General features: G+C 40.4%; 1 protein-coding gene across 2 annotated transcripts in view; it reads right to left on the bottom strand.

Annotated features, from left to right (window-relative positions):
* LOC100251875 (nuclear-pore anchor) overlaps positions 1 to 20963 on the bottom strand; it is a 73573-nt gene that overhangs the window by 48084 nt on the left and 4526 nt on the right. For both annotated transcript variants that reach the window (XM_010646780.3, XM_010646781.3), the window contains exons 4-6: positions 14066 to 14194; positions 13838 to 13930; positions 13675 to 13740 (exon numbers count right to left, since the gene is read on the bottom strand). In XM_010646780.3, the coding sequence (XP_010645082.1) occupies positions 13675 to 13740; positions 13838 to 13930; positions 14066 to 14194 (288 nt within the window). The remainder of the gene's footprint in view (positions 1 to 13674; positions 13741 to 13837; positions 13931 to 14065; positions 14195 to 20963) is intronic.

Here is a 20963-nt window from a genome sequence, read left to right as displayed (position 1 = left end):
CCCGGAAAATGGCCAAAGTGCGAGAGGTTTTATGCTCTCTTGACATTAAGGTGTATTCTAGGAGGAAGAGCAGAGGCCCCACAGGGCATTGAGACATGTTGGTTTTGGCTCGGTAGGCTAGGGTCTTTGTGTTTTCCCATGAAAATTATCAGCTGGAACGTTAGGGGTTTGGGTTCAAGGAATAAGCGTAGGATGATTAAAGATTTTCTTAGATCAGAGAATCCGGATGTTGTGATGATTCAGGAAACAAAGAAGGAGAACTGTGATAGAAGGTTCGTGGGTAGTGTCTGGACGGTCAGAAATAAGGATTGGGTTGCTCTTCCGGCGTCTGGGGCTTCAGGTGGGATTTTGATTATCTGGGATTCAAAAATTCTGAGTAGAGAGGAGGTGGTAATAGGATCTTTCTCGGTCTCAGTCAAGTTCTCTTTAGACGGTTGTGGACCCCTTTGGATTTCTGTTGTTTATGGTCCAAACAGCCCCTCACTTAGGAAGGATTTTTGGGTGGAGCTTTTTGACATTTATGGTTTAACTTATCCGCTATGGTGTGTGGGCGGTGATTTTAATGTCATAAGGAGAAGCTCAGAAAAAATGGGGGGTTCTAGCCTTACTCCAAGTATGAGGGACTTTGATAGTTTTATTAGTGAGTGTGAATTACTTGACCCACCTCTTCGGAATGCTTCATTCACTTGGTCAAATATGCAAGAGTCTCCCGTGTGTAAGAGATTGGATCGTTTTCTCTACTCAAATGAGTGGGGGTTGCTCTTTCCCCAAGGCCTTCAAGAAGCCTTAATCAGAAGGACATCGGATCACTGGCCAATCGTTATGGATACCAACCCGTTTATGTGGGGGCCAACTCCTTTTCGGTTTGAGAATATGTGGCTATAACACACTAATTTCAAGGAGAACTTTAGAGATTGGTGGAGTGGGTTTCAAGGAATCGGATGGGAAGGTTATAAGTTCATGAGGAGACTTCAATATGTTAAAGCTAAATTGAAGGAGTGGATTAAGTCTTCTTTTGGAGAGCTTAAAGAAAAGAAAAAAAGTATCCTCAATGATTTAGCTAACTTTGACGCCATTGAGCAAGAAGGGGGTCTCAATCCTGACTTGATAAGTCAAAGAGTCTCAAGAAAAGGGGAGCTAGAGGAATTAATATTGAGGGAGGAAATACATTGGAGACAAAAAGCCAAAGTGAAATGGGTCAAGGAAGGGGATTGTAACTCTAAGTTTTATCATAAAGTGACTAATGGCAGGCGAAATAGGAAATATATCAAGGAGTTGGAGAATGAGAGGGGTTTGGTGCTGAAGAATGCCGAGAGTATCACAGAGGAGATTTTACATTACTTTGAGAAGCTTTACACAAATCCTACAGGAGAGTCTTGGGGTGTTGAAGGTTTAGATTGGTCCCCTATTTCAGAAGAGAGTGCGTTAAGGTTAGAATCCCCTTTCACCGAAGAAGAGATTTCTAAGGCCATTTTTCAGTTGGATAGGGACAAGGCTCTGGGGCCAGATGGCTTTACTATTGCCATATTCCAAGAGTGTTGGGATGTGATTAAGGAGGATTTGGTGAGAGTGTTCGCTGAATTTCATAGGAGCGGAATTATCAATCAGAGCACTAATGCCTCTTTCATTATTCTAATACCCAAAAAGAGTCTATCAAAGAGAATATCAGACTTTAGACCCATTAGTTTGATCACTAGTCTCTACAAGATAATAGTCAAAGTGCTTTCTGGGCGTCTAAGAGGGGTTCTACATGAGACCATCCACTATACTCAAGGTGCTTTTGTTCAAGGGAGACAAATATTGGATGCGGTTCTTATAGCGAATGAGATAGTGGATGAGAGAAGAAGGTCAGGGGAGGAAGGTGTCGTTTTCAAAATAGACTTTGAAAAGGCATACGATCATGTGAAGTGGGATTTTTTGGATCATGTGTTAGAAAAGAAAGGGTTCAGCCCTAGATGGAGGAAATGGATGAGTGGGTGTTTATCTTCAGTATCTTTTGCAATCTTGGTGAATGGTAGTGCTAAAGGGTGGGTTAAGGCATCTAGGGGTTTAAGACAAGGCGACCCTTTATCCCCTTTTTTGTTTACTTTAGTTGCAGATGTACTGAGCAAGATGCTCATGAGAGCTGAGGAAAGAAATATGTTGGAGGGTTTCAGGGTGGGTAGAAATAGAACTAGGGTGTCCCATTTGCAATTTGCTGATGACACCATATTCTTTTCTAACTCAAGGGAGGAAGAGCTGCAGACTCTGAAGAGTCTTTTGTTAGTGTTTGGGCACATTTCTGGGCTCAAGGTCAATCTTAACAAGAGCAGCATTTATGGCATCAATCTTGATCAGGCTCATCTTTCAAGATTGGCTGAGATGCTTGATTGTAAGGCGTCTGGATGGCCTATTCTATATCTGGGCCTCCCTTTGGGCGGGAATCCTAAGGCGTGTGGATTTTGGGATCCAGTGGTTGAGAGAATCTCAAGTAGGTTAGATGGGTGGCAAAAGGCCTACTTATCCTTCGAGGGGAGGATAACTCTTATCCAGTCTTGTCTTACCCATTTGCCAAGTTACTTCCTATCCTTATTTAAAATGCCCGCTACAGTGGCTGCAAAAATAGAGAGGTTGCAAAGGGATTTTTTATGGTCAGGGGTTGGGGAAGGCAAAAGGGATCATTTAGTGAGGTGGGATATTGTGTACAGACCAAAGACAATAGGGGGTTTGGGTTTGGGGAATATTTCTTAGAGGAACCTCGCTCTACTAGGGAAATGGTTATGGAGGTATCCTAGAGAGGGTTCAGCTCTTTGGCATCAGGTCATTTTAAGCATTTATGGTTCACACTCTAATGGTTGAGATGCTAACACTGTAGTCAGATGGTCTCATCGCTGTCCTTGGAAGGCTATTGCTCAAGTCTTTCAGGAGTTTTCTTTGATTACTCGGTATGTGGTAGGAAACGGGGATAGAATTCGGTTCTGGGAAGATTTGTGGCGGGGGGACCAATCTTTGGGAACCCAATATCCAAGACTATTCAGAGTAGTCGTGGACAAAAACATTTCTATTTCTTCAGTTCTCGGTCCATCTCGGCCTTTCTTGTGGAATTTGAATTTCCGTCGTAACCTGTCAGATTCTGAGATTGAGGACTTAGAAGGCCTCATGCGGTCTCTTGACGATTTGTATCTCTCTCCTTCGGTCCCAGATGCCAGATTATGGCCTTTATCCTCGTCAGGGCTTTTTTCAGTCAAATCCTTTTTTCTAGCATTATCTCAATCTTCTGGATCTTCTCAGAACTTTCCTTCAAAGTTCGTGTGGAATTCTCAAGTTCCTTTCAAAGTGAAGTCCTTTGTCTGGTTAGTGGCACACAAGAAGGTGAATACTAATGATATGTTACAAGTGAGAAGACCCTACAAAGCCCTTAGTCCTGATATTTGTATCCTGTGCATGAAGCACGGGGAATCAGCAGATCATCTATTTCTTCATTGTTCCTTGACGATTGGGTTGTGGCACAGGCTATTTCAGTTAGCTAAGTTGGATTGGGTTTCCCCAAGGAGCATATATGACATGATGTCCATCAAATTTAAAGGCTTCGGTAATTCTAAGAGAGGGATAGTTTTGTGGCAAGCTGCGAGCATAGCTCTAATTCGGGTGGTGTGGTGGGAAAGAAACGCAAGGATTTTCGAGGATAAAGCAAGGAATTCAGAGTACCTTTGGGACTCTATAGTTTTCCTTGCTTCCCTTTGGGCCTTCTGTTCCAAGGCATTTAAGGGGATTCCCCTTAATGTGATTCAACTGGATTGGATAGCGGTGTGTACTCCATAGGGATTGGTCCTTAGTGGGTGTTCGTTTGTTTTTTGTGTTTTTTCACGTAATTTAGTTGTCTTTGGTTGGAGGATTTCTCATCCTTCTTCTTGTACTCCTTTTCTATATTAATATATATTTGTTTTGTTTCCAATCAAAAAAAAAAAAAACATATTTTAGTTATTTTCACTTGTTTTCTAAGGGTTATTTTAAGAGACAATCATACAAATATAAAGAATGATTAAAAATAAAATACTACATATAAAAATTATTTTTAAAACAAATTTAAAAACATGGAAAACAAGTTTAAAATATTTCAAGTTCCTAAACAAACTTTTTTTTTACAAAACATCAAAGAAAAGAACAGTTTTCAAAAACCATTCTCAAAAACTATTTTTCACAACCGTTTTTTAAAACACTTCTCAAACAACATCTAGTCTACTTGTCTCACACCAAACCGGATTTTTTTTTTGTTTTTTCTTTAAGTGAAGAAGAGCACATATTAGAAAGAGGCACCAAAAAAGCGACCCAAGATATACAAGAATGATACACCTACCCCCAAACAACTCAAACAAAAAAGAAGTTGCAATAAAGGAGGTACTACCACAACCCTACCCTCAACGAAAGCCCAACCAATTAATGAAACTAACTAGTATCGAAAAACCAACATTTTTTTTTTTTTTGATAGATAAACCCACATAAAATATACTAGATAAAGGGTGCTTGAAAGGCGACCCGAAGCATACAGGGAGTATACAAGAGTCACCTAAAAACAAGAAACAAAAGAGACAAGCACTCATCGACCCTCAACAAGAACTCAACCAGTCCACAAAGTTAATTAAAGATAAGGGACCTACAACTATACAAGACTTAGCCCAGGAGAAGAGATTATAAACAAAGGAATTTTTCAATCTTTGTATCAACAAAACCTCATTATCAAAAACTATCTTATTTCTTTCCTTCCAAACCGTCCAAAATAAACAAAGAGGAGTTGCCCGCCAAACCTTTCTATGTTTCTTGTCCTTAAAGGAAGCAAACCAACCTAAAAGAGTGTCTCTAACCGTAAACGGAAGGACCCAATTAACACCAAACAAAGAAAACACGAGATCCCACAAAACCCTTGCCTTGGAACAATGAACAAGGATGTGATCTATCGTCTCCTCTTTAGCACAACACAAGGAGCACCTGTTAGCTAAGTTCCAGCCCCTCCTCTTGAGTTGATCTTGAGTAAGAACCTTCCCCCATGAAGCTTCGCAAGCAAAAAAACCCACCTTTGTAGGAACATAAGGGCTCCAAATAATGCTTCACGGAAACGGGACTGCACAGCTATGATCAAGAGAATTATAAAGGGACTTTATAGTGAAAATCTCATTCTTCGTCTCTCTCCACATCAGCATTCAGCCTCTTTCCTTGAATGGTCAAAAGGAATCTCTCCACCACCTCCACCTCCCAATCATTGAAAGGTCTAGAGAATCGGGGAGTCCACCCCCCCTCTTCTTTTTTTTTTTTTGATCAGAAACGAAGAGAAATATATTAATAGAAGGAAAGATACAGGAGAAAGAAAAGAAAAAAGAAACAAAAGAAACCACTAAAAGGATGAGAGGTCCTTCCTACACAATCTGAACAACAGAAAAAACACCCAACATTAGCTAAAAACAAAGAGAAACCCCCACAAACTCAAACTTTTGAAGCGCAAACCTCACTCCAGTTGAGTTGTAACACATTTAGAGGAACTCCTCTAAAAGCTGCAGAACAAGAAGCAAAAAGAGAGGAATAGAACAAAATCAAATCTCATAACGTCTCTTCCGATCTCCCCTTATCCTCAAAAATCCTATTGTTTCGCTCTTGCCACACTATCCAAACCAAAGTAAGGCAAGCAACTTGCCAAAGAGTCTTGCCTCTTAAAGAGTTCCCCAAGCCTTTAAAAGCAATAACCAACATGTCCACAAAACTCCTTGGAGGGACCCAATCCAACCCAGCTAGCTTGAACAACTTGTTCCAGAGTCCAATGGTAACAGGACAATGAAGAAAAAGGATCAATCGACTCTCCATTTCCTTTGCAAAGAATGCACCATTGAGGACAGAAGGACTTGTAGGGTCTCCTCAATTGCAAAGAATCCCCCTCTTCCCCCATTGATTCCCAACAATCCGCTACCCATGCATCTTTAGATACCGCTAAGGCAAACAAAGAGGGAAAGGCCTCGCAAAGGGAATTATTCCCGCACCAAATATCCTTCCAAAACCTCACCCCTTTGCCATCCCCCACAAAAAAGGAAACATTTTTGAGCAGCAACAAACCTTCCTTACTGATTTCCTTCCAAAACCCCACCACATAGCCCTCCCTTACCTCACGAGAACTCCACCCTCCTCCTTCTTTCCCAAACTTCCTACCAATTATAAGCTTCCAAAAGGAATCCCTTTCAACTACAAAACGCTAACTCCATTTGCACAAAAGGGCTCTATTGAGAGTAGAAAGATTTCTAATTCCCAATCCACCCTTCTTTTTATGACAACAAACAACAGCCCACTTTACAAGATGGGGCCTCTTCTCCAATGCTCCCCCACCCCAAAGAAAATCCCTTTGAATTTTCTTAAGTCTTAATTTAACAACTCTTGGCATACGCATTACGGATATAAGGTAGATTGGCATACTCAAAATAGTACTTCGAATGAGAGAGATTCTTCCTCCCTTAGAAGTGAACTGCCTCTTCCACAAGGCAAGTTTCTTCCACATCCTCTCTTCCACTCCATCCCACACCACCACCGACTTATGCGGAGCACCCAAAGGGAACCCCAAATAAGTGGAAGGGAGAGATCCCACTTTGCAACCAAGCTCAGCAGCCAATATCTCAACATTCTCTACTCTACCCATAGGCAAAATTTCACTCTTGTTCAAATTGATACACAGACCAGAAATGGCTTCAAACCACAGTAACAACCAACTTAAAAAAGTCATTTGCTCTTGGGAATCCTCACAAAAGACCAACGTATCATCAGCAAACAGCAGGTGCGAAACTTGGATCCCATTGCCACCCCTTCCCCTTATCCTGCAGCCTGTTAAAAAACCCTCTCTTAATGCTTTGTTAATGAGGCTACTTAATGCCTCTATTCCTAAAACAAAAAGGTAAGGGGAAAGGGGGTCTCCTTGCCTTAACCCCCTAGTGCTCCTGAAAAACCCCGTTGGAGGACCGTTAATCAGAACAGAAAACGAGGCAGTGGATATACACCATCTAATCCAGTCAGCCCATTTCTCCCCAAAACCCATTTTTTGCAACACTGTCAGCAAAAAATCCCAATTAATATGATCGTAAGCCTTCTCTAAATCCAATTTACACAACACCCCACTTTCCTTCCTTTTCAGCAAGGAGTCTATGGCCTCATTAGCAATTAACACAGCATCGAGAATTTGTCTTCCTTCTACAAAGGCCTTTTGGGTTGAAGACACCACCTTTCCCACTACCTTTTTTAATCTATTAGTTAGGACCTTTGCAAGCAGCTTGTATAGACCTCCCACCAAACTGATGGGTCTAAAATCGCTCAAATCTTCAGCCCTACCTATTTTTGGGATTAAAACTAGGAAAGTGGTGTTCAAGCTTCTGACGAATTTTCCCCTCTCAAAAAAATCTTTGAAAAAACCCATAATCTCATCTTTGACAAAATTCCAGCAGAACTGCCAGAAAGCAAGGGGGAACCCATCCGGACTAGGGACCTTATCCCCATTCAGCTCTGAAAGAGCCGAAAACACCTCTTCCATAGAAAACATCTCCTCCAACCTGGCTGCCTCCTCAACCCCAATACTGTCAAATTCAAGACTATTCAAACAAGAGCGCCAACCACTCGAATCCGATGACAGATTCTGATAGGCCATCACCACACCCCTCTAAATATCTTGATTTTCTTATAGCCAAATGCCATTGACTTTAATCTTTTTCAAGCAATTCCTCCTTCTATTAGAATTTGTCATCTTATGAAAAAATCTCATGTTTTTATCACCTTCCTTCAACCACGTTTCTCTTGATTTTTGTCTCCACAAAATCTCCTCCATAAGCGCCCATTTCTTGAAATCCTCCCTAGCCTCCTTTCTAGCCTCTAACTCCTGCTCGTTTAACACTTAGCCATTCCTGAACATCCTAAAAAGACACTTCGTCCAGAGCCAACCTCTTGTTCACCCCCACTTTTCCAAACACTTCCTTGTTTCAACCCTTCAACTTAATTTTTTTTTATTGGAACCCTTCAACTTAATTTCTGAAGCCTTTAATTTTTCTGTCAAGATAAAACTATAAGACCCATTGAAGTTGAAACCTTGCCACCAGCCTTTTAGCAGCTCCTTAAACCCCTCCTCCTTCAACCACATATTCTCAAACCGAAACGGAATTGGACCTCTCCTCACCCCACCCCCATCTAACAAAATTGGTTAGTGATCAGACACCAATCTCGGGAGAGTACACTAGATCGCCCCACTGAAATGATTCTCCCAATCCTCCGACATCAAAAAAAGACCATTCAGCCCCACTGAATAGGTAAATCTCTTAAAGTCAACTCATCAATCGCCTCCGAAAACCTTCTCATGGTTCCAGACATTCTTCCTTCTCTACTACGCTCGCTGGGAAATCTAATCACGTTAAAGTCTCCTCCAATAGACCAAGGATCAGACCACAACCCTTGAATGGCACCTAACTCTTCCCAAAACAGTTCTCTATATCGTTTCATGTTAGGTCCGTACACCCCCGTAAAGATCCACAAGAAGCCATCCTCGCAACTTTTAAAACGACACGAAATTGAGAAGAGACCCACCTCCATGCCTACTAACTCCAGAACTCTATTATCCCAGAAAACTACCACCCCACCAACAGCCCCCCTTGCACTCATAGCACCCCAACCTAAGAAACTTCCCACTCCAAGACTCTGAACAATCCCCTAGGACATATCTTGAATTTTGGTCTCCTGCAGACACACCAAATCCACTCTTTGCGATCTAATCAAAGCCTTAATAACCTTCCTTTTATTTCTATCATTGGCCCCTCTTAACATTCCAAGATAAAATCTTTATCTTCATCTAAGGTTCGAGATTCTAGCCCCACCTTCTCTAACCAAAGATTTCTCCTTTCTCGCACCATTATAATTAATGGACCACTCCAATTTTTTCAATTCACGATCAAACTTAATGGACCCCGAGATTCCCTTATTATTTTGCTCTCTTCTTCTCTTGGTCCTTAGGAGCATATTCAAAATTTCACCTTCAAAACCTTCCGTCGAAAAACCCAGAAACTTGTTGAACCTTGCCAAGCAGCTATCGTCCCATCGACAACCTTTCCCCTCCAGATCCTGTAACAAATCCTCAAACTCACCCCCCACTCCTTCACCAACCAAAGACTTCTCCCCCTCGAAGACCATCTCCCCATTGTTGCCATCAACCAAAATAATACTCAGAGGAAGCTGCTCCTCTCCAACAATCATAGAGGCAAAACCAGCAAAGGCCCCCTCCTTCAACACAGCTCGGTCAAACCCAGAAGAAAAAGTAGAAGAAGAGAGCTCCCAACCCTCCACAAAAAGCGAAGAAGTTTCGATGTACCTGGAAGCTTCATGTCGCAGCACTTTGTCAATCATCAACCCCCATTTCACCACCGCAAAGACTTCCATCAACATTGCAACCCTCGTCATGCCGACAAGGGGGTCAGCGTCTCCACTTGCGCCTCTCTCCTTGCTTATCGAACTCACACTTTGTGCCCTAGGACGAGTGATAGAAGACTCTTCCCCAAATAAAACCCCTCCACCCATTGCGTCAGAGCCTTTAGGCCCAAGGCCCATTCCTGTCACCCCCTCGCTGCACCCTTTCAAAACGAATAAGTCATTGGGCCTGGAGTCTTAGCCCAAGCCCACCTGTATTTCGCTTAAAGGGCCCTGGACCTCCCCATGTTCTAAAACATTAGGCCCAATACAAAGGCTTTTCGGCCCTAGAAGAGAGACATCCGACCTTTTAAAAGAAGTCTCCCTGCCCCCTTTCACAGGTCCATCAGAAGTACCTACCCTACCCTCCACAACAGTCCCTGCACCAAAGGCCACAGCAGGAGGGGTGGAAAGAACACCTCCAATAGTTGACACGTTCTGTACTCCCTGCTGCAACCTCAATTGTTCCACCTTCTCCCTTTGACTCCCATAACAAACAGCGCATGATGTTCCACCATCTTCTTCTCCTTCCCTTGAGCCGCCCTCCCCGCCGAGGCTTCCCGCCGACACCACCTGCGTGAACCAAGGTAAAGACTCCCACCAAAGCTGAAAAGAATAACATCGCAACCCCACAACAATATGAGCAAAGTTGGGAAACTCCCTGTCCGTGCGCTTCACAAGGATCCGAGCCCACTGCAACTCAGATGAAGAAACAATGTCTTCACCCACTGCTACAAATCCTCCACACCCATCACCAATTCTTTTAAACACCTTCGTACTCTACAAATGAAGCGAAAGCCCAACCACCCTTACGCAAACCTCGTTAGCAACGGAGTCCTTGCAAAGGCACCCCACCTCAGGGTTCCATTTATCCAAAATAATAAAATTTTCCTTTATATTTCTTAAGCCTCTGGCTAGAACACGCTCAGCCTCACTTGGCAACTCGAAGTCAAATAGCAAGAGACTTTTGCCTAACACAGCAACCCTCAGATTCCCCTTCAAAGCCCAATGTTGCAGAGCCCAACTCCTTACGTAATCCAACTCAAGAAAAGAAGCTGAATTGATACCCCACCAGCCTACCAGACATTGTCTCAACTGATCTAACCTTCCTTGCACTTCTCTTTCCCCCACCTCTAACCAAACTGACTCACCTACCCTTCCCAGGCTCGACTTAACAGCATCTACGTAAGACTTCAACTCCACCCCTTTCTCCCTCCACAGGACCTTCGAGCCCCCCTTCGCCCTCAACAAATCCTCTGAACCTCTGGTTACCTATAAGCCACCTGTTGGGGCCACACCAAGGCCTCTCAACCTCACGGCCAAGGAATTCCAACCAAAAGACTGTCCTTTCCCTTCTGGAAAAATAATGTTATATCTTTTTTATTCAATATCACGAACTGAGCAAAGAATGAACCTTCCTGCCTCATTTAAACGTCACTCCAACCTGTACTTCCTATTCCCCTCCTCCCAACCAATAACCCAAACTTGGTTATTAGCCTCTCTACAACAAGCTTCTACTCCATCCAGTAAGTAACGTAAACTAGCCTCCCCGAATCTAATCCAAGAGGAGACACCTCTGCTTCTCTCCTAAATGCAGCCTTTCAGCTTTCCTCCCAAATCCTCAACCAAAATCTCAAAGGATTTGGACTCCACCACAAAACAACTTCTTCCCATGCTCTCATCTCACCCTAAATCTTCAGTAGAAAGTATTTTAAGCAGGTCATAATAGGATTTATATACATCATAGTCTCCAATCAAGAAAGCAAACAAGAAAGGCTTTTAGCCTTGGGATGGAGAGCATATCATCTTCAAAAGCAATTCTATTTCTTGCCTTCCAAACCGTTCAAAAGATGCATAATAGGCTCGCTCTCCAAACTTTCTTGCGTTTTTTGCCCACGCACCAAACCAAATATAGCACATGTTATGCGCACTGTAAGCCAATTAATGTACTCACCATTAAAGTGTGGCATGGAAGTTGTACTAAGGATTCTAAGATATTAGAAAGCTACACTTCTTTTTTTATCAAAAATAAAATATATATTGATAATAATAAAGTTGAAGAGAAGGATGAGAGGTCCTTCCCACAAGGTACAAAACCTTATCAAAGTAAGAGTATACCCTCCACTATATAAAGAGAAACACTGATAACAGCATGTACAAAATCTCTCAAAAATCAAAACCAAACTCTCAAAAGTTATCCACCCCTTTCTAATTACAAACTAAAAGCCAACTAAGTAGAATAACATTAAGGGAAATTCCTCTAAAAGCGATAATGCAAGAGGCCCAAAAGAGGAGTAAAATTGAAAAAGATCTCATAACATCCCTTTCGTTCTACACTTTTCCTCAAAAATCCTAGCATTTCTCTCTTACTACACAACCCACAATACAACGATACATGCAATATGCCAAAGCGTCTTGCCTTTAATTGAATTCCCTAAGCCTCTAGATGAAATAATCATCATATCTCCAATACTCCTTTGTGAAACCCAATCCAAATTAACTACGAAGAGCTTATGCCAAAGCCTCAATGTTATTAGGCAAGGTAGAAAAAAACAACCAATTTATTATCCACTCTCCCTGCATAAAAGGCACCAATGTGAACTAAGAGATTTGTAGGGTCTTCTCACTTGTAGCATGTCATTAGTATTAACCTTTTTATGCACCACTAACCACGCAAAGGCCTTAACCTTTGATGGGGCTTTTGATTTCCAAACAAAATTAGTCGAAAGGAATGGAATTGGATTAGAGGGCTTGGACAAGACCATAAAAAAATATTTTATTGAAAGATGGTAATATTTCTCACTAAAATAGCTTTGTAAAGGCCTGCAAATTGTAAACTCAAAGGTTGATCTCCTGACCATAAATCTTCCCAAAATTGAGTTCGCTCCCCATTCCCTACCACAAGACAGATGTAAGAGGAAAAGTCCTAAAAGACTTGAACAATAGCATTCCAAGGACATTTGTGTGACCATCTAACTATAATGTTGGTGTCCCATCCATTAGTGTGTGTCCCATAAATGCTCGAAATCACCTAATGCCACAAACCAAAACTTTCCTAGGGAACCTCCAAAGTCGCTTCCCTAAGAGAGCACGGTTTCTCAAGGTCATCTTCCCTTGGAAAGGGATTGATGTTCAAGAGAAATATCATCTGCTTGTAGAGGCATACACAAATGCAAATTGGACATAATAGAAGGTCTACTGCAAGTTACTACATCCTTGTAGGTGAGAACCTTGTAACATGGAGGAGTGAGAAACAAGGTGTCGTAGCCATATCAAGTGCAAAGGCCGAATATAGAGCCATGGCTCAAGGGATTTGTGAAGTTTTGTGGATAAAGACCTTACTTAAAAAGCTAAGCTTTGAACCTAAAGAACAAATGAAGATCTACTATGACAACAAAGCCGCCATCAGCATTGCTCACAATTCAATTCAGCATGATTGAACCAAACAAATTGAAGTGAATAGACACTTTATAAAAACAAAATAAAAAAAATAAAAAATTGAAGTTCAACAAATCACCACTCCTTTTGTAACTACCAAACATTAGTTAACAAACATCTTTACAAAAGGACTTACTAACGCCATGTTTGATTTTATTGTGTGCAAGCTGGGAATGCATAACACCTATGCGCTAACCTGAGGGGTAGTGTCAGAAAATGTGGCTAATTTCCTGATTCTTGTTTCTATTGCAAGTCTTTATTGATTTAAATTAGAACTAATTAGTGATTGTATATATCTTAGAATAGGTTAACAGCTAAGAGTAATTATAGGGATTGTCTTTGTAATACTTCTCTTGTATAGTTTATTCCCATTTAATCTAGGAGGGTAGGTGTGTGTATTAAGCTTTTGTAACCTGGTTGATCAATATAGAATTCAATTTTAATTCTTTCAAAAGATAAAATCTACCTATAAATTCATTGTTGCTAGACAGCCGCAACATACCATTTGCATTAACCGTCCCGATGTACTGATTTTCCTTCACCTTAAATCAGTACCACACTTGAAATATACTGGCACAATTGCTACCAGTAAGACCACCAAAACAACCACCTAGAGTGCTTGGAAAATTTGCCATTTTAAACTACCGGAGTTAAAAATATTCAGATCTATCCTCCATCTCTCCCTCTCTCTCTCTCTCTCACACACACACACATGTATACATGTTTATACACATACAGCAGCAAAGAAACAAAAATTTAAGATGTAAATATCTTTTTCAGAAAACTCACAGTCATGATTTCAGCAGAAAGCCTCTGTTCATTGGCTGCAGCAGCATCTTTTGATGAGCACAACTCCTTCATAAGTGACATAAAGAAATATCCATGAGGTAGTTGATACAAAGGAAATGGCATGAAACAATAGTTCAAAAAGGACAACCAGAACAAACCCCACCTGTTGCATTGATGTCAACTTCATTTCTAGCTCTTTCACTCTTTCTTTATTCCATTTCAAAGAGCTAGAGCATTCATTCAATCGTCTCTCAACCTGAACAAATTCATAAGTTTTGTAACAATTGGAAGAACAGAGAGAGAAAGAAGCATAAGTAATAGAATGAATATGCTTCTTCTTACTTACAAAAAATAGAATGAGTAGAATGAAATATCCATCATAAAAACTTACATCTGAATGCTTAGTAGACATGTCTGCCTCAAGTTCAACATGTGTTCTTCGTAGCTCAGTGAGACTCTTAACTTTAGATGTTAACTCGTCATTAAGCCAAACATTATGCCTTTCAATAAGTTCTTTCTCCTGATTGCATGCAAATTCATCAGATTAAACAAAGAAACCATAATTTTATTTTATTTTTTGATAAGTAAAGAGATTGTATTAAAAAACCACCAAAGCAGTGGCTTAAATTTACAAGAAAGAAAAACACCCCTCACACCCTAGCTGAACGCCAAGGCCAGAGGAGCTTCCCTACCCACACCCTTAACCGGTTGCCACCCAACCAACAAAAGCAACTAAGGTCAAATGACCATCTTTTATAGACAATTTCATCTCCAACCAAAGAAAATAAACAAAAGAAAACTTAAGCCTTTGAATTGACAGCTCTTCTTCCTCAAAAGCAACTTTGTTCCTTGCCTTCCAAACCGTCCAAAAGAGGCACAAAGGACTTGCTCTCCAAACACCCTTCCTCTTCTTTCCCACAAAAGTCCCATTCCACCCCAAAAGCATCTCCTTAACAGTGGCTGGCAACACCCACTGCACCCCGAACATAGAGAAAAGCAACACCCAAAGAGTCCTTGCCTTTTCACAGTGGAGGAGAATGTGATCTATTGATTCTTCGTGCCTTTGACAAAGGTAACATCTGTTCGCTAGAGCCCATCCTCTCTTTTGGAGCTGATCCAAGGTAAGGGTCTTCCCCCAAGTTGATTCCCACCCAAAAAACTCACTCTAGGCTGCACCGAGACTTTCCAAATAGCCAACGAAGGGAAGGAGACTGGATGGCCTGATACTAATGATTTGTAAAGAGACTTCACTGAAAACTTCCCACATTTAGTCTCTCTCCAAACAAAGAAACCATCATGCTATCCTCTATGTAGCCTACAGAACCTAAATCATAATACATACACACACATATATATCCAAATCATGTTAATGGTAACTAATGTCTTTTTCCATCAATCTGGTATTAAGACAAATAGGGGGAGCTGATCCTATTCCATGACTACTGTTTGCATTGCAGGAAGCAATAGAAAAGAAAGAACTAGTCTCTGAACCTCTTGATGGAGGGCCTCACCAATTAACTTTTTAAGGGTGTCCCACTGATGCAAGGGGTGGCCTCAGAAGCTTGATGCTTGAATTTGCCATATTGTTGATTTTTCATAGGTTTAGTGTATTCCTTTTGTTGGAAGCCTAGGTTGACCAACCAGGAAACAAAATCTTTTGGCTACACTAGAAGCTGCTATGAAATTTTATGTTGGAGATATCCTTCTGCTTCAGCATTTTTTTCACGCCTATGGGTTCTTTTGTTGGGCACTGGGGCTTCTATTTGTCTTCCCTCCTTTTTTAGATAGGCAAGGCATCTAAGACAAAAGGGAGTGCAATCTTAGTGCACACACTTGTTTGCCATTAGTTTTTCATATCCTGTGGTTTGCTTGAAAGATAATTCAGCCTTCCTAGGAATCTTTTGTCCTTCATTTACTGAAATGTTGTCTTCTTACTTAAAAAGGAAAAATGTGTCTTGGAACAAAAAGTTTCAGACATTAACTGCTGCAAAAGCAGCATCCTACAAAGCTTGGTAAGTATTAAGAATGAACAGTTTGAATAATATAAAATTCATCAAAAAAAATGGGGGGTGGGGGTGAGGAATATCTTATGACCTGTAAAAAGGAAGTTCACAAAGCAGTCTTTCAATGGGACAAGAAGAAGTCTCCCAAACCCAATGGTTTTTTCCATAGTTGTGCATCAAGAGTGTTGGGATGTGGTTGAGGAAGATTTGATGAAAGTTTTTTGAGAGTTCTACAATAGTGCATTCATCAATAAGAGTAGCAATTGATGTGCATTTAGTGCAGGTGCTGTACTTATATATATATATATATATAGCAATGCCATTTTTATCCATTATCCCCAAAAGGAGTCATAAACCATTAGAATATCTTATTGCAGACGCATTAGTTTTGTGGCAAACCTCTACAAGATAATAGCCAAGGGTTCGTCACGTTGCATTTGAAGGGTGTTGTTACATGAAACTATCCATATTTCGCAAGGAGATTTTTCTGAAGGAAATCAAATCAGTCTTAGCGGCAAACGAAGTAATGGGTGAGAAAAGGTACTCAGGTGAAGAAGGCATGGTTTTCAAGGTTGATTTGAAGAATACTTCCTCAAAAAAAAAAAATACTTCCTCCGATCATGTTTATCGGGGTTTTTCATACCATGCTTTAAAAAGAAAAGGCTAAATTCAAGATTGAGGCATTGGATTAAGGGTTGTTGGTCTTCAGTAAATTTTGTTCTTTGAGAGAATGGTTGTGCCAAATAGCGGGTTAAGGCTTCTAAAGGGTTAAGACAAGGAGATAAGCTCTCACCCTTCCTTTTTATCATTGTGGTTGATGTTTTGACCAATCTCTTGTTGAGAGCTAAGAAGCAAGGCATCTTGGAAGGGTTTTTGGTGGGTAGAAGTAAATCTCGGGTTTCCCAATTGCAATTCATGGATGACACTATTTTTTACAAGAACTTAGAACAAAACATCTACAAAGCTTTAAGCTCATTTTGTTGGTTTTTGAACACATTTCAAGCCTTAAGATTAACCTAGAGAAGAAGACACCTTTAAGTATCAAAGTGAGTCAAGATCATATTACTATTTTGGCCACCTTGCTAGGGTGTGTAGCCTTAAATTGGCCCCTCTATATTTAGGTCTACCCTTGAGAGGAGACCTTAGAGCTCTTCATTTTGGAACCTAGTACTCGATAGGATTTCCCATAAATTAGATTGTTGGAAGAAAGCCTTTTTGTCCCTAGGTAGTAGAATAACCCTGATACAATCTTGCTTATCTCTCTTACCCATTTATTTGCTATCAACATTTAAGATCCCTTCAAAAGCAGTACTCACAATTGAGAAATTATAGAAGGATTTTCTTTGGTTAGGAGTTAAAGAAGGCAAGAGGGACTACTTCATCACTAAGGACCAAGTGAATAAGCCAAAAGAGGAAAGGGGATGAGTTCAAGAAAGATTAACCTAGAGAAGAAGACACCTTTAAGTATCAAAGTGAGTCAAGATCATATTACTATTTTGGCCACCTTGCTAGGGTGTGTAGCCTTAAATTGGCCCCTCTATATTTAGGTCTACCCTTGAGAGGAGACCTTAGAGCTCTTCATTTTGGAACCTAGTACTCGATAGGATTTCCCATAAATTAGATAGTTGGAAGAAAGCCTTTTTGTCCCTAGGTAGTAGAATAACCCTGATACAATCTTGCTTATCTCTCTTACCCATTTATTTGCTATCAACATTTAAGATCCCTTCAAAAGTAGTACTCACAATTGAGAAATTATAGAAGGATTTTCTTTGGTTAGGAGTTAAAGAAGGCAAGAGGGACTACTTCATCACTAAGGACCAAGTGAATAAGCCAAAAGAGGAAAGGGGATGAGTTCAAGAAAGATTTCTTTGAGAAATATAGCACTAGCGGTTCTGGAGATTCCCAAAGGAAGGTCATGCTTTTATGGCATAAAATTATCTTAAGCATCCAATGGTCACACGCCAATGGTCAAGATGCTAACAATGTAGTCAAGGGGTCGCACCATCACCCTTGGAAAACCATTTCACAAGTTTTCTCTGATTTTTCTAGTCAAGTTATCATGACACAAAGGTTCACTATCATTGGCTTCTCTTTCTTTTTGCTTAGAACATTAACTTTCGACAAAAACCCACTTACTCGAATATAGAGGATCTTAAGAGTCTCATATCCATTATTAATCATGTGAACCTATCATCATATTCCCCAAATAAGAGAGTTTGTTCATTATTATCTTCTAGCTTATCTACCATCAAATCGTTCTTCTTAGCCTTATCCAATCAATCAATCAATTTTAGTTCTTTTCTCTCCAATAAAATTCATATGGAAAACAAAAGCCCCATCAAAGGTCGAAGTATTTATTTGGTTAGGGGTCAATAAGAAGGTTAACACCAATGACTTGCTTTAGGTGAAAAGACCTTTCAAAACCTTTCAAATCGATTGTTGCACTTTGTATATGGGAAGTGGAGAATAGATTGATCATTGGCCATTACGCCTTCCTTCTTAGATGAGAGAGTTCTGTCATTGAATTTCTTAGGCTTATTTTTTGTTAAGTCTTTCTTTCTCAATTCTTCTTGAACCCTTGATTATGAGTCCTCCTTTCCCCACCAACTTCATTTGGAAGTCTAAAGGCCCATCTATAGTTAAGGCCTTTGCATGGTTGATGGACAATAAGAAAGTTAATAGCAATGATTTGTTATAAGTGAGGAGGTCCTTCAAAGATCTTAGATCAATCGTTGTTTTATGTCTCTAAAGAATGGGCAATCAACTGATCACCTATTTTTACATTGCCTAATAACTTTGAGCCTATGGAATAGGTATTTCATATTACTAGAGTTGATCCAGACAAAGAAAAACTCAGATTTTAAACCTATTAGCTTGATCACTAGTCTCTATAAGATAATAGTCAAAGTTCTATTAGGGCGATTAAGAGAAGTACTACATGAAACTATCCATTCTACTCAAGGCGCTTTTGTTCAAGGGAGACAAATTTTGGACACGATTCTTATAGCCAATGAGATAAAGTGGATGAGAAAAAACGATCAAGGGAGGAAGGACTTGTCTTCAAAATTGACTTTGAAAAGGCTTATGACCATGTGAATTGGGATTTTTTGGACCATGTGCTGAAGATGAAGGGGTTTAGGCCTAGATGGAGGACCTGGATGAGAGGATGTCTGTCTTCGGTCTCTTATGCAATTCTAGTGAATGGAAATGCTAAAGGGTGGGTCAAGGCATCTAGAGGATTAAGGCAAGGTGACCCTCTATCTCCTTTTATGTTTACTATTGTCGCAGATGTGTTGAGCAGGATGTTATTGAGAGCTGAGGAAAGAAGTATGTTGGAGGGTTTTAGGGTAGGTAGGAATAGAACAAGGGTGTCCCATTTGCAATTCGCAGATGATACCATCTTCTTTTCTAACTCTTGTGCGGAAGAATTGCAAACTCTCAAGAGCTTATTGTTAGTGTTTGGGCAAATTTCTGGGCTTAAGGTCAATCTTGACAAGAGTAACCTTTTTGGCATCAACCTTGATCAAAATCATCTCTCTAGGTTGGCCTTGATGCTTGATTGCAAGGCTTCTGATTGGCATATACTCTACTTGGGTCTTCCTTTGGGAGGGAATCCAATTGCTTGTGGATTTTGGGATCCAGTGATTGAGAGTATCTCACGGAGATTAGACGATTGGCAAAAGGCTTACTTATCTTTCAATGGTAGGATAACTCTTATCCATTCATGTCTTTCCCACATTCCTAGCTACTTTCTATCCCTGTTTAAGATTCTCGCTTCAGTGGCTACAAAAATTGAGAGATTGCAAAGGGATTTCCTTTGGTCAGGGGTTGGGGAAGGTAAAAGAGATCATCTTGTTAGTCGGGATGTAGTGTGTAAACCGAGGGTAAAAGGGGGATTGGGTTTTGGAAAGATTTTTTTAAGGAATCTCGCTCTTTTAGGGAAGTGGTTGTGAAGGTTTCCTAGGGAGAGCACAGCTCTATGACATCAAGTCATTCTTTAGCATTTATGGGGCACATTCCAATGGTTGGGATGCCAACACTTTAGTCGAATGGTCACATCGATGTCCTTGGAAGGCTATCGCACAAGTCTTTCAGGATTTTTCTAAGTATACTCGAATTGTGGTAGGAGATGGGAAAGAATTCGCTTTTGAGAAGATTTGTGGTGGGGGGACCAGCCTTTGAGATCACAATATCCAAGACTATTTAGAGTAATCACAGATAAAAATATTCTTATATCTTCAATTCTCAGTTCTGCTCGCCCCTTCTCTTGAAACTTTAATTTCCGTCATAATCTTTCCAATTCCGAGATAGAAGATCTAGAATGCCTCATGTGTTCTCTTGATTGTATGCATTTATCCTCTTCGGCTTCAAATTCGAGATCCTGGTCTTTATCTTCTTTAGGATTGTTTACAGTCAAGTCTTTCTTTATAACCTTGTCCCAACTACCCGATTTATCTCCACTTTTCCCTTCTAAGTTTGTATGGAATTCTCAAGTCCCTTTTAAAGTCAAGTCCTTTGTCTAGTTAGTGGCACATAAGAAGGTAAATACTAATGACTTGCTAAAATTGAGAAGACCCTACAAAGCTCTTAGTCCTGACATTTGTAAGTTGTGTATGAAGCAGGGAAAATCAGCAGATCATCTTTTCCTACATTGTTCTTTGACGATGGGGTTGTGGCACAGATTATTTCAGCTAGCCAAGATGGATTGGGTTCCCCCGAGAAGTATTTCCGACATGTTGTTCATCAATTATAAAGGTTTTGGCATTTCCAAGAGAGGGATAGTTTTGTGGCAAAATGCATGCATTGCTTTAATTTGGGTTGTGTGGCGGGAAATAAATGTTAGGATATTTGAGGATAAAGCTAAGAATTCAAAGAATCTATGGGATTCCATTCACTTCCTTGCTTCTCTTTAGGCTTTTTGTTCTGTGGTTTTTAAGGGCATTCCCCTTAACGTGTTACAACTAGATTGGCTAGCAGTATGTAGCTCCAACGGGATGGTCTAGCCAAGAGAGCTTGTTCATAGTTTTCACTTTGTAGCGTCTTGTTCTTTTATTGTTGTTGTTTAGTTTTTTCTTTGGTGGGAGGATTCCTCATCCTTCTTTTATACTTCTTTTTTCTATCAATATATCTATTTATCGTTTCCTATCAAAAATATTACTAGGGTTGATTAGACTTCTCCCTAATGTGATAAATATGTTGTTTCTCTCTTTTAGAGGGTTTGAGGATACCCCCATAGGAAGGGTACTTTGACATGAGGCTTGCCTTAAGTTACCATGGACAGCTTAG

This window comes from Vitis vinifera, chromosome 19 (genome assembly GCF_030704535.1).
Source record: "Vitis vinifera cultivar Pinot Noir 40024 chromosome 19, ASM3070453v1".
Lineage (NCBI taxonomy): Eukaryota > Viridiplantae > Streptophyta > Magnoliopsida > Vitales > Vitaceae > Vitis > Vitis vinifera.
Note: the sequence above shows the minus strand (reverse complement) of the source record. Positions and strands in the feature narration are given on the sequence as shown.